Source organism: Manis pentadactyla, chromosome 9 (genome assembly GCF_030020395.1).
Source record: "Manis pentadactyla isolate mManPen7 chromosome 9, mManPen7.hap1, whole genome shotgun sequence".
NCBI lineage: Eukaryota > Metazoa > Chordata > Mammalia > Pholidota > Manidae > Manis > Manis pentadactyla.
Window position 1 is genome coordinate 59,695,909 of NC_080027.1, and position 14,283 is coordinate 59,710,191.

A 14,283-nucleotide genomic window follows, 5' to 3' on the forward strand; every position below is an offset into this window, starting at 1 on the left:
GGGTAGACTGTCACACTAGGTCAGGCAAGAAATGGCAATGACTTACCTTACACAGAGGTCGTTTTAGTGGAAATGGAGGAAAATGGACATATTTGAGAGCTATCAAGAGGGCAGCATTGATAGGACATGAGGGTGGATTAGATAATAGGGGGTAAGGGAAAAAGGTAAGTGGTGGCTTCAAGGTTTTTTGCTTCCACAATTTCAAGAATGATGGTACTATCTTATAAGACAATGAAAACTGGAAGAAAAATAAATCTAGAGGTGAGGATCAGAAGCTCAATTATTAATATGTTGAATTTGAAATGCCTTTGAGATATGCAAGTAGTGATATCCAATAAGGGAGTGGAATACTTTTTGGTGGCCTGTCTTGTCAAGTCAGACTTGTGACTTATTTGGTACAGATAAGAGGAGAATCAAAGGTTTTGTAGGAGAATATTTGGAAATTCACCCCAAACATACACAGTTTAACAAAAAGCATTTTAAGCAATCATAAAATTGCTCTTGAATATATATTGCTCTTGAACTGGTATGTATTTTTCAACCTGTGCTACTTCTTGAGGTTCATTGGTTCCAAAACTTTTTTTTTTTTAAAGCAAATCTAATGGAGTAGCATCATATGCACATATAACTTAATTCAAGTTTGTTATTCAGGTAAAAAAGAAAGTGTCTGTCAGAGAAATAATGGCATAAATCATGCAGTTGATTCTACCCTCCATTTTATTTAGTGAATATGTATCCCAGAATGATCATGAGGTGAGATGAACACATTGGCCATTTCTTCAGTTGTTAACAGCTTCCAAATATTTCTCCAGTATGAGTATGTTACTGGACTGCATATGATTCTTGTCTGTAAAAGTATCTATTTTTAATACAGCATAGCATACTATTACAAGCCATCTATTTCACCTGGAACCCAGGCAAAGAAATGGGGATTCATGCCATTACCAGAAGTGGTTGTATTGAACTTACTGAGAGATGGTTTAGATGTTACTCTCCAATGCAAAACCTTATTAAGGGTTTTCTAGAGTAATTTTGATTATCTGAGATTTTCCCATTATATGTCTTATCCTCTATATAGTATATGACTACTGTAAAAGGATACTTTGTCTCAGATTCAAAGAGATTCTATCTAGTTCTGAGATTTTTTAGATTTGATTAAAGTCCAGGTGTACCCTGTTTTGGGCACTGCCACTTAATCCCCTTTTACGTCTCTTTTTACCAAGCACACAGTCTAGCCTTCTAAACTGGACCCCAGAAGATTTTACCCTTTTTAAAATCTGGATTTCTTGCACCCATTCTCCATGTTTAGTTGCCTTCCTAGCTACTTTTGTACTCTTCCTGGAAACATACCATTAAGAAAAACTAATTTTTAAAGATATATTTCCCACCTCATACTAAGTTTGAGATATGTTCATTGAATAGAATAGTGGGAGGAATCACCTACAATACTAAGCCATTACTTAAGCTTCCTCAGAGAGAATGCAAAAGTCCATAAAATGAGGAACCCTGAAGTTGAGTAAAATAACTTGTCCTTAGAGTTGGTAGAAATTCCTATGCTTGATCCTCTTTTGAAAGCCATGTTGTAAATATCACCTCTGACTCTGCAGTTTAAAAAAATTCATTAACAGTGGTTCTGAAGCCTCTGATTGACTTATATTTCAAAATATATTGCTCTTAAGTACATTTTAGAATGATTTTACATTGTGCTTGGGAAAAAAGAAAGATGAGAGGGGATCCAAGTGGAAGTGTCCAAACAGGATACACCTGGACTTTTAATCAAATCCAAGATAAAGTACATTACAATAATAATTTACTTCTAGATAGGTATAAGCTCATGCTTGAAATCAGCAATTCCAAGAGTCAGAAGTTTATGAGAGAAATAATCACACTCAAGCAGGACTGAAATACTTATCTCAAGCACAGCAATAAGAATAAAAATGGTTTGTTTAAAAAATAATCAATAGTAGTGGACGCTTGATTAGACATATCACAGGGGATTTTTTCCTAAACTTACCTCAGAGGCTGCCAATTAGTATTATTAGGTTGTGATAATAAATGAGTTTGACCAGGTATTTTCCTCTTTGATTCAGGCAGTTATCCCTGGAGTAATGACCTGTAGTTCAGATTCTCTTTGACTTATGTTCTGGCAGAAACCACTGTGAATATTGCCATTCAGATCTAAAAATCCTAAAGCCCTTAATGTTTCCAGACATCTGATGTATGTTTATGTATTCACAGGAAAGATCAGTCCTCATGGAAAGATGAGTCAAGAATTAGAAAAATAAGTTTTTGTTATTTATATCAGATGGCTCAGACCCCAAACTTTTAAATTAGTCCATCTTTCTTTTTCTAGAAGACCACATGAGAAAGAACCAATCTTGAAAAAAGAAGGATATTTTCTAAAAATGATTGAAATCAAAAAGGAAGGTTTAAACACTGTGTAATGTAGCACTGTGGTTAAGCTTCAGGTTTAGACCCAATGGGCCATGTTTATCAATATGACTTTAAAGAGGTGTTTATCTTTTCTGAACATAAGATTTTTCATGTGAACAGTGGAGTTAATACCAATACCTACCTCTTAAGTATTGTTTTGTGTTTTTAAAGAAAGAGATGGTTGTTTAGTTTTATTTTTAACTTACCCATTTGCTTATGGGGATTTAGGATTTTATGATTTCATAGTTGAGGTTTACTTATTTCATTCATCAGGATTGAATAAGCGTAATTGATTTGTCTATAAGTACCACCCCAAAATCAGTTTCTTAACAGGCAAAGGTATGCAGTGAAAACTCTTTGACGTATCCATATACCTGAATACCTAAGGTATTTGGGAGATGAGACCTTTCAAAATGCTGCATTTACACAAATCAGCTGCTTTTCAAAGGAAAATCACTTCCTTTCTTCCTACAGTTCTACAGAGTCGTGTTTTTAATTTCTAGATCACTAAGACAATGATGTAACTATTATAGAATGTCTTTCCCTTAACAAGTGGTATGTCCTGGCTGTCCCCAGAGGCTGCACCATAGTGTTCAATTTGATTTCTTTTTTCCCTTCCCCTCCTCATCCTTTCTCAGCATCCAACCCCAATAATATGGAATGGGCCAGAATGAGTCCTGGGGCTACAGAGATGTAGGCCATTGTCTCACACATCAGTGTGCAGAGAGTGCAAACAAAATTACAAATATAAAGCCAGGACTTAATGATAACTAGTATACTTACCTTCTTTGAAAAATTGCTGCCTCTAAACGACAAGTGAAAATAAATACTACCAGGCATTTAGTTCTCACCCCACGTGTTGGATACTTTTTATTAGGGGCTCAGGTGGGGTGTGGTAGCCATTTTTTTTACCTCACTTTTCAAAAGAAAAAAAAATCTTATTCAAATGTACCACATCTTCTACTTGCCCCCATTTTCTTGTCTGTTAGTTTCTTTCAGTGTTCTTTCTCTTAATTTATACTTCAAAAGGCTTGTAAAGAGAAGTAGCTTTTGATAGAACTCAATCACTTAGCTATAAAAATGAGTGTTAATAGTTTTCAGTTTTAAGCTTATACAGCAGTCACAAAACTAATTTATTTTTGTTCTGCCTTAATTTTTAAATTCAGTATATCTATATACCTGTTTTCTTTGTAAAAGTAAAAATATATTTACTTACCATTGATGGTATTTTCTGTCATTTAACGAACTTGGAATGGACCACAGAGCCTTTGTATGGATAGTTTTTAGTGAACATTGGAAAGCAGCGTGAAAAATGGAATATAAGGAAACAATAAGCTTTGATACCAAGCAGTGAGAAACTGATGATGTGAGGAAGCAGGGAAAGACAGAAATGTAGAGAAGCAGTGGGCTGCAAGTGTTTTTAAGTGACAAGCACAAGAAAAATTACTTTTCAAGATGATTTTTCATTCAAGCCACATGTATTAAATATTAGTACTGTGTGTTAGTTTCTGTGTTAGGCACCCTGAAGTCAACAACAAATGTGGTCTCTGACCCCAAAGACCTTCATTTAGTAGGAGAGACCAACATGTAAATAGATAATTGTAATGTGATGTTCTCTAATGGAATTAATAGTAGTGGCATATAAAAGATACCCTTGGCCTGGCATAGTCTTACTTTTCCTTACTTTTCTTCAGTTTTACCGTATGGCTTCTTCCAGAAAGCCTTCCTAATACTGTATGCACTAAATTAGTGGGGAGTAATTAACTCTTGTACAGGCATCAGGGAATATTTTTCTAAAGTACTTAACATCTAATATCAGTTTTGAATTTAAAAAAATAGGAAGTTATAAGAGATATAAACATCCAACAAAAATTAGTTGTGTGACTGTTGCAGAAGTTTAAACCTTTCCCAGAGGTCGGTAGATGCTGAGCATATTATATTACTTCATCATTTATTTGTTCACTCAGTTAACAAATCTTTATTAATTTCCTGTAGTCCCTGAACATTCCAGGCAATTTCTTACCTTTGTAACTGCACAGTTGTCACTATTTAGACAGAATGCCCAGGCGTTGTGCTTAATGAGCACAGGAGGTGAACAAAGATAAGGTGAGACTCCCCCAAAGGGCTTCTTGGGGTCTACAGTTGAATAAAAGACATTGAACAAAAAGCCTTCCAAGTATGGTAAGTGTTATTACAGGGAGTGCAGGAACATTAATGGATGCATGATAATCTACCTGTAGGATTAGGGATGGCGGCCCACAAAAGTAACATTTAAACTGACAAATAGCAAGTGAAAAGGAGCTAGTTTAGTGTGACACAGGCAGGGGGCCTTAGGAAAAAACAATGGAGTGGTGAATCTGCCTATTATAACAGTGAACTACCTAAAATGGAATGACCCTTTTGTTGAGAACTATGAAAGCTGGAAAAAATGTAATATTCTCTCTGTTTGAAGGTATCAGAGATAGAAATTCAAAGTATTACCAAGCCAAGGTTCAGAAGAAATGGAAATGCAAAGAAATGAGACTGATGCTTGAGACTGCTTTTGCCCTAAGGGCATTTACCAACTCAGAGCAGCTAAAAGACTTATGTAGTCCTTTTGATAGCCTCATATGTACAGGAATATAAAAGTTGGGCCCTCAGTGCTTTGCATTATGACCCTGAAAGACTACACTCAAGAACAGAGTAAAACAGAGGTAAATTAACCCTTGAATGGATTGCAGCCCAGCTTCAAATCATCTGGGTGGTCCAGGAAATTCTCAAACCCTGTTGTAACTCCTGAGGGAAAATCCCAGGGCAAAATACCTTTGAAATCAGTCAAAGGAAAAAACAAAATGTGAGAAACCTATTTATTTCTTACAGGCAGTCCACCTTCTGCTCTCCCGTGTCTTGTGACCAAGCTGCAGAAGAGGCCCCCACCCAGCCTCTCTGGTCCATATAAGCCGTCACTTGCCCCTGTAATTACCTATTGATACAGAGATTGACTACTTCTCTCCACCCCTTAGAAACACCTATTGTGTGGAGATGCACTAAAGCCAGGCAAGAGATTCTGGAAATTGCAATTTTACCCACACCTGTTATTAGACTAAGATGATCTTGGTTTTTGCCAGCACCCTCAGGTTCTTTGAAGAAACAAAGATTCTTTCTAGAAGAGTATTATTATGGGTCTGACATTATTTCTACAGATAGTTTTTCAGATAACAGTGTTGACAACATAATCAAAATGAATCAGTCACACAAGGACAGTAGACAACATAAATCCAGAAACATCTGAAGCAGTAGGCAATAAAAATAGAGCTCCCGGTGCTCCAGGTATTAGATCTTTTACATACAGACTTCATCTGTGCTTACTAAGGACAAAAAATGGTAAATTTCAAATAAAGATTTGTACAGACTTTTAAAATAATACCACAAATTTGAAAAGGAACCAGATATTCTAAAATTGAAGAAAAGACGAATTTAGCAGCCAATCTGAATACACTGGTATAGAGAGGATATTGGACTAGATCTTAGAAGGAGATATCCAGAAGGAAACCTGGTGAGATACAAGGATGAGACTTTGGGAAAGGCAGGAGATAGAGTATATAAGTAAAGGTCTGATACATGATTAAATGGGAGTCCCAAAGGAAAGGAGGAGAGAATATTTTAAACAATATTTGAAGAGAGAGTGGTTGAGAATTTTCCAAAACAGATGAAAAATAGCTACAAATTCCAGAAGCACAACATAATCTGAATGGGATTAATTTAAAAAATCCATCCACTTTCAGGTAAATGCCCAAGCGAAGTGAAAACATGTCACTTGTACATGAATGTTCCTTAGCAGCATTATTCATAATAGCTAAAAGGTGGAAATAATCCAGATATCCATCCCCTGAAGAATGAATAAACAAAATGTGGTATATCCATACAATGAAATATTATCTGGCCATAGACAGAAAGAAGTACTGATACATGCTACAATGTGGATGAACCTTGAAAACATTATACTAAGTAAAAGAGGTCAACCACAAAAGGATTCCATTTGTATGATTCCATTTATATGAAATGTTCACAATAGGCAAATCTATAGATGGGGCTGTGATGAGATGGGGAATGGATACAGGATTTCTAGGGTTTCTTTTTGGAGTGATAAAAATGTTATAAAATTATATTATGATATGGTTGCCCAACTCAGTATACTTTAAAAAAATCATTGAATTATACAGTTTATTTAAATACGAAAAAGTTTTATGGTATATGAATTATATCTGAATTAAAAAGAGGAAGAAGAAATCCACTCCTATATACATCCTGGCAAAACTACAGAAACCAAGGAGAATATCTTAAAAGCTGTCATGGGGCTCTGAGTAAAACATTAGAATTGCCTTTAAAGGAGCAGTAAATAGATGACTTCTCAAAAAAAAATAATAAAATTGAGAAAAAGAAGATAATTCAATGATGACATACTCAATGTGCTGAAAGAAAATAACTGCCAACCCTGAATTGTACCCAACTAAAATATATTTTAGAAGTGAAACTTAAGAAGAGAGAGAATTTGTCCTAGTAAACCTATCCTAAAGGGTATTCAAGCAAACAGAAAATGATCCCTTATGGAAGGCCAGAAATACAGCAAAAAATAGATTAACAAAAGTGGTAAATGTGCCATACCAGTAGTTCCACTACTAGATATATACCCAATAGTATGAGTACATATGTACCAAAAGACATGCTCATAAAGGAGAGTTCATGGCAATATTCATAAAAGCCTCAACTTAAAACTACTTAATGCCTGTCAACAGAAGACTGGATAAATAAATCATATAGTCACATAAACCTTATAACCATGTAACTGTTTAGGCAATATGCAACAATATAAGTGAATCTCAAAACCAATAAGGAAAATAAGCTGAATACATGATGTATGATCCCATTTATGTTGAAGTATGTATTAGGGAAAGTGAATCTCTGCTCTTAGAAATCAGGATAGTATTGAGATTACAAATGTTGTCTAGAGTGTGGAGAAAAAGGAGCCCTTGTGCACTGTTGGTGGGAATGGAAATGGGTACAGCCACTATAGAAAACAGTGTGGAGCTTCCTCCAAAAATTAAAAATGAACTACTGAGTTTTCCAGCAATCCCACTTCTGGGTATATATGCAAAGGAAATGAAAACAGGTTCTTGAAGTGGTATCTGCACGCCCATGTTCATCGCAGCATTATTCACAATAGCCAAGATGTGGAACCTAAGTGTCTGTTATCAGATAAATGAATAAAGGATTTGTGGGGTATATACACAATGCAGTATTATTCAGCCATAAAAAGAAGGAATCCTGCCATTTGGGACATGGATGGTTCTTAAGGGTATTATGCTAAGTGAAATATAAGTCAGATAAAGACAAATACTAAACGGTATCATTCATAAGTGGAATCTAAAAAAGCCAAACTCAGAAACACAGGCTGTAGGGAGGGAAAAATTAGATGTCCAAAGGGTAAAAACTGAATAAGCTCTGGAGATCTAATGTACATCATGGTGATTATAGTTAATAATATTGTAGTATGTATTTGAAAGTTGCTAAGATAGTAGATTTTAAATGCTCTCACCACAAAAAAAGAATCATAATTATATGACATGACAGAGGTGTTAGCTAACACTGTGGGTAGTAATAATTTTGCAATATGTAAGGGTATCAAGTCAACACATTGCACACCTTAAATTTACACAATGTTATTATAGGTCAACTGTATCTCCATAAGCTTGTGGGTGGAGGAGAAATCAGGATAGTAGTTATCCTGTGTGGGTGGAGTTGTATAAGTTGCGTAGGGTTGGTTGGGTGTGGGTTTCACAGCTATATTCTGTTTGAAATTCACCATGATGTACACTTGTGTGCACTCCTCTGAGTGTACATTACACTTTAAAAGGTTTTTCAAAGCCAAAACATTAGTGACCCTCAATGAATCCTGAATGTACAAAACAATTATGTCTTGTGTTTATGGCTACGAAGAAATATAGGGCATGTAAGGTATCAATTTATGAAATGTCAGAATTAGAGTACTTGGGTTTTAGGTTCTGATGTGGTAAACCCTTCTTCCCCCTAAAATCATTTCAATAAGCAAATTGGAAATTACGAGGGAGCAATCTAAGCAAATTTAAAAGGAATTTCACTTATAATCTGGTAATATTTTGAGTAGATCAAAATTAATTACATTGACTTTTCCAGTAAAAATGCTTTAATATTTTTAGACGTATTGTCTGTTTTGTTACTTCCCATATTGCTTTCTCTGTTGCTAAACACTACTCAATTTGGCAATATCCCTTGGGAAGTATATGGCACTTAATGTGTATTGTTCCCTAGAGGAATCAAAGGAAAGAAAAGATGCAAATTTTCTTCTGGGACAAAATAGAAAATTAATTGAAAAAAGAAAGTCTATAATTCAAGGTATAGTTAATATTGGGAGAAAAATCGAAACTTTTTATATTTGTTGATTATGTCTTCTTAATTTAAATACCAGTTATCACTAGCAGAGTTCATGCTCTTTATGCAGCAGCTTGTATGACTTATGTTTGTATTTGCATCTTGATATAGGCTATAATAATCATTTTTTACTCATTATCTTCTTACTCTTTCTTTACTTGCTTCAGACTCATCATCAGTTGGCTTTTGAATTCCATATTAAGATTTTGAAAGAAATATTCCAAAAAAATATGAATTGTGTTTTTGTTATAGTGATTCTCTGCATGGATTACAAGCACTGTATCTCCATGCTTGGATAAACTCCATCAAAAGCACATTATCCTCCTACTTCTGTGGCCAGCTGCCTAATTGTATCTGCTGTAACCACACGCTGTTGGAACATGATACCAATGAAGAACAGAAATGATAAATTACTCCCTGCAGGTGATAGTGATAATGATAATTTTTAATTTCCTTCTTCCTCATAAGGTCTAGTCTGATTTGATTTCATTGGCTGCCATCCTGTTAACATACCACATGATGTGTCCTCTTTAAAGAAATACTCATCATACCAAAATACATGAGAAAGCAATTATTTTTATTCCAATTCATTGTTCTTCAAATGAGCACATATAAAATGAACTGCATCTACCTTTATGTGTATGGGTTAAAAAAGCAAAATGTGGCTTAAAACAGATTTTTAAATGATTCAATTTATAAGTGCTGTGAGTCATTTTCTTCCTTTTTGTGAAATCCACGAAGAGATGAATAGCTCATTTAAAAACTGTATTCTAATGTTTGAGAGTATTTAAAATGTGCAGTAAAGCTTCATGCCTGTGTTATTTTCTATGTGCTTCCAAGTAGTTGTGGAGGATTCTCACCAAATGACAAGTGTAATTAAACTGCCCCAGAAATTTACTGTCTGCATGTATTTTGCTTTCAGTCTGTTTTCTTTTTTCTTCATTGTTTCTTAGTTTGCCCTCATTCTCCCTTCTCTAAGCCTAAGGGACTTGATAACTAAAATTATTTTGACTGTGATGTAATTCAGTGAAATTTTATTTATTCTTGACCTTGCCTTTACAGATTAACCCAGCTCCTACAGATACTTGATTTTAATGCTTATTTTTTCCCCCAGCAGTTCCCGTTGTCCCTGACAAGATATATATGGGGAACAAAAGAGAAATTTATTCTGTGGTCAGGCCTTCTAACCTATCTGATCTTTTTCAAGCACATGTCAAGCTGTGTTCCAGTTATTTACTACCATTGTCTATTAGTCATCATCTTCAATTTCCTAGGGTTGTTGTTTATTCTTATGTTTGAATGACTTCCAGAGAGAATGTAAGCTCATTGAAATTAACATTTGAAAGACCTAGAAATAGCCTGTCAAAGTGATGGTAACAAGGCGGTTAAACTGTAGTTGAAGAATGGTGGCATGTTTATATTCTGCAGCGAAATAGTTTGTCCCCAAATCAGCTGACATACTTGACTGAATGAAATGGCTTGGCAGACATAAAAACACTAATCATCGTTCAGTTGGTTTATATGACTATATTTCAGTTTTTTCTAATTTCTATGTTTAATTATTAAAGATTACTTTTCAGGGGTGGGGGGAGAAATCCTTTCCCTTTATGTGACATTCTAGGCCTTGCTTGTTTTTGAGGGAAATGCCCATTTTAAACCCAGAAATTCGCTTTGGTTTTTCAGAGCAAGTGTTTTGCACTTTCTTAGTTATGTGAATGTTGTTTTATGATTAGATTATCTGCGCATAATTTTTAGTCACAAGTGAATTTCTTCCTGACTAACCCCTTATGCTTTTGCTTAATGGTGCTATGGAACTTATTTTAGTATTACCCTCAACCAAACATCATTAGGAAGGTAAATATGCAATGAGGAGTTGAAGATACTGTGAAGATACTATGCATTTGAAAAGGAACTTGTAAAATAGATGTGATTTCATATTTATCTTTGTCATAGAACCCTGCCAGCTTCTCATAATCAAAATTAATTTGTCTTTCATTTTTATTTTTCTTTCATATTCATCTATTTTTCTCGAGACTTATAAACTGTTTCTTGGTTACCCCAAACTATCCGGTATTTCGTACACTGTATTTTTTGGTAACCACGAAGGGTAAGTTTCTTTGATTTTTAACTAAATTTATTGATAGTTGGATTTGGGGATTAGAAGATAGTTCTAAAATATCTTTGTATTCTCAAATTTAAAAAATTTTACTTTTTGTTGAAAACTTGTATATCAGCCTCTTCTCTTCACTAAGATCTATATTATAATTCTACAAGTGTTCTATCATATTCATATTGCCAGTCAGTGTTTCACCAGAGTTAAATATATATTTCACTCCATGTATTTTAAACATTTCAATTCAGGTCACATTTTCTGAAAATGAATTTGTTTTCACAAAAGGTTTTAGTAGCTTGTCGGGATTTTTTTTCCACTTTCTTTTTTGGTAACATAGACTATAAGGCGTACATAAAACATGTATGCCTTAAAGAATATTTGTAAAGTAAACCCCTCCCCATGAAAACCCACTTACTAAAAGCTTTCTTAATGTTTTCATTGTAAGATAAATTCTAGCCAAAATAAGCAGGCAAAGAGAGGCAACAAAGGGCCAGGTAGTTTATTTGAACGCAATTCCTGGGCGAGGTTCACCAGTCTATGGAAATGGAGGCTGGGGAAGTCGCGCCCAGCAGGGCAGGCAGCAAGTTTTTAAAGAAGACAGGGGGAAGGAGAGCAAAGGTATACAGTGGTGTGAGGATTGGCTCGCCTAGGGTACGTGAGGGTCTCTCATTGGCCTTTAGCCAGGTACTGGAAAGTTACCACTACTCTTCTAGCTTGGGGGAAGGGCTCTAGTTAGGAATGTTGTCCGATCAGACTCTGGAATGTTGTCAGACTGGAACCTGTTGGTCTCTCCACCTTGTTTGGTGAGGCCTGAGCTTGTCCAGCAGGCTCACCCCTTCCCCTGTTGCCTCCAGCCTTACATTCATATAGTTTGGCAATTTCTTATTACTGCAACCATTCTATTTACATATTTTCTACTTTCTATTTTCAGTTTGCTTTTGCTATTCTATCATTGGAGAATGTTATTTTGTTGAGTTATTAGTTGAAAAAACACTAGTTGTTCTTATTTTTTCAAATTTATTTAGTTCCTATTACATGTTAGCCACTGCCCTAGCTGTTGGGGATCCGGAGATGAATGATTTGAGGGAGTCACTAAGGGAACTGACAGAAAGGTAAAACAGTTGAATTGAGTGCCTCTCCTTGCAATACTATAGATCATTTAACTCAAATATTATTAAAAATAAATTATTATCATAGAAGCTGTTCATTTTTATGGGAAATATAAATATAGCTAAGCATAAAGAATGTGAATATTCCAAATCTGTGACCCACTTTGAATAACTTGTTAAATCTTTCCAAATACATGCATATATACTCAATGTTTGCATAACATATAATACATGACCATAATATACATATTATTCTTTTCACCTAACAGTGTATTGTGACTGTTTTTCCAAATCAATAAATATTTATCTTCAGGATTACTTTGAATGGCCAAATGGTATTCCAGTATATTAAAGTATTATGATTTAGTAACTGGTCACTGCTTGAAAATTTGGGCTAAAATTAACATCTTATAGCTAAATCTTTGGAAGGATACTTAGTAATTTACATAGAATAGTTTTTTTTAAGTTTAGAATTACTGGGTCAAGTACATTACATAAATGTTTTAATTGACTGCATAATATATACTTGTAAAACAGAAAAGTGCATAAATCATAAGTGTAGTTTGATAACATTGCACAAAGGAATAGCCACTATGTATTTAGCACTCAGCTTAAAAAACATTACCAGAAACCAGGTGCCCACCATGTAAACCCTTCTGGTTTCTACCCTACTGCAAGGGTCTTTCCATCCAGACCTGTAACACTTATGTGAGTTTTGCTGTTTTTGAATTTTCTGTATATAAGTGGAATCAGAGCATATGCATTATTTTGTGTCAGACTTCTTTTTAATACAGATGTTTTATCTTTTAATATGTACTGCTAGGTTCCTTCCAGAAAAATTATTTCTGTTTCTTTTCCAACATACATGCCACTTTCCCCACTGCCTATGGATATTATCATTATGAAAATGTTTTCTCCAATATAACCAAGGAAAATTGTATCTGGTTGTTTCAATTTACTTTTTTTTTAAGTAGGTCAAGCATTGTTTTCACATGCTTAATAAATATCCTCTGGTCTTTTTTTTAATAAATTTCCTGCTTTGTCATGTGTTAATTTCTTTTGGCCTATTGTTTTCTTAATAATTTGTAGTACCTTAATGTACAAAGGACAACTATATATATCACAAATACTTTTAAATTTCTTGTCTTTTAATTTTGGTAATAAAGTTTAAATTTCCCTTATATTAAGTTTCTGTTTTATGTTTGATGCTTAAAAAGCCTTCTTCACTTCCAAAATTTATAAACACTTGTATATATCGGTGGGATTTCACCCTTCCTTCTCTTACCTACCACTACCTACACTGATCTTGGTGATTATGTATGCATACATTGAAAACCCCACCAGATGATGTTATATTTGCCTTTCATATTTTAAAGAAATTCAGAGAAAAAAGGTGGTCTTTCATTTACCCAACTATTTGTCATTTTTGTTTTTCTCCTAGTATTTTTTATATTTCTTCTGATATTTTTGATAGTTTAATGGGAGTTATTGTCCATCAGCCTAAAGAAATTCTTTTAAAATTCCTTCTAAAAAGTCTGTTGGCAATGAATTCTTTCAGTTTTCTATCTCTTGGAGGTGTCTTTATTTTGCCTTCATTCCTGAAGGATATTTTTGCTGGATGTAGAATTTGAAAAGGTTCTTTTTCCTGCTCCGGTATCTTTTTTTTCCCCCATCTGCACCTCTAATTACATGCATGTTAGAGCCATAGGTCCCTGAGGGTCTGTGTATTTCACTCCATTCTTTTTTCCTAGATTGTTCAAATTAGAGAATTTCTATTGATCTATCTTCAAATTCACTGATTTTTTTTTTTTTCCCTCTGTCTTCTCCATCCTGCAATTCGGTCCAGGGAGTTTCCTGTTTCATTTATTGTATTTTCAGTTCTCAAATTTCCATATTTTTAAATAGTTTCTGTGTCTCTACCAAGAATTCCTATCTTTTGATTCATTTCAGTTGAATTGACCCATTTTTGGTACCTCATACCAGCGTAGTTATAATTCTTGCTTTAAAGCCTTTGTCTCGTAGTACCAGCATCTGGGTATTTCAGAGTTGGCAACTGTTTTATTGTCTTTTCTTCTTATGAGTTGGATACATTTTGCTGGTTCTCTGTATGTTGAGTAATTTTGGATTGTATCCTGGATGGTTGTGTATGTTGTGTTGTGTGGACTATTGGTTATGTTATAA

General features: G+C 34.5%; 1 protein-coding gene across 6 annotated transcripts in view; it reads left to right on the forward strand.

Annotated features, from left to right (window-relative positions):
• The window catches only part of PRMT3 (protein arginine methyltransferase 3), a 144,975-nt gene that overhangs the window by 111,735 nt on the left and 18,957 nt on the right, over window positions 1-14,283 (forward strand). For 3 of the 6 annotated variants that reach the window (XM_057507474.1, XM_057507472.1, XM_057507476.1), the window contains one exon: window positions 10,914-10,987. The exons of the other annotated variants lie outside the window; for them this stretch is intronic. In XM_057507474.1, the coding sequence (XP_057363457.1) occupies window positions 10,914-10,987 (74 nt within the window). The remainder of the gene's footprint in view (window positions 1-10,913; window positions 10,988-14,283) is intronic. 6 annotated transcript variants of the gene reach the window in all.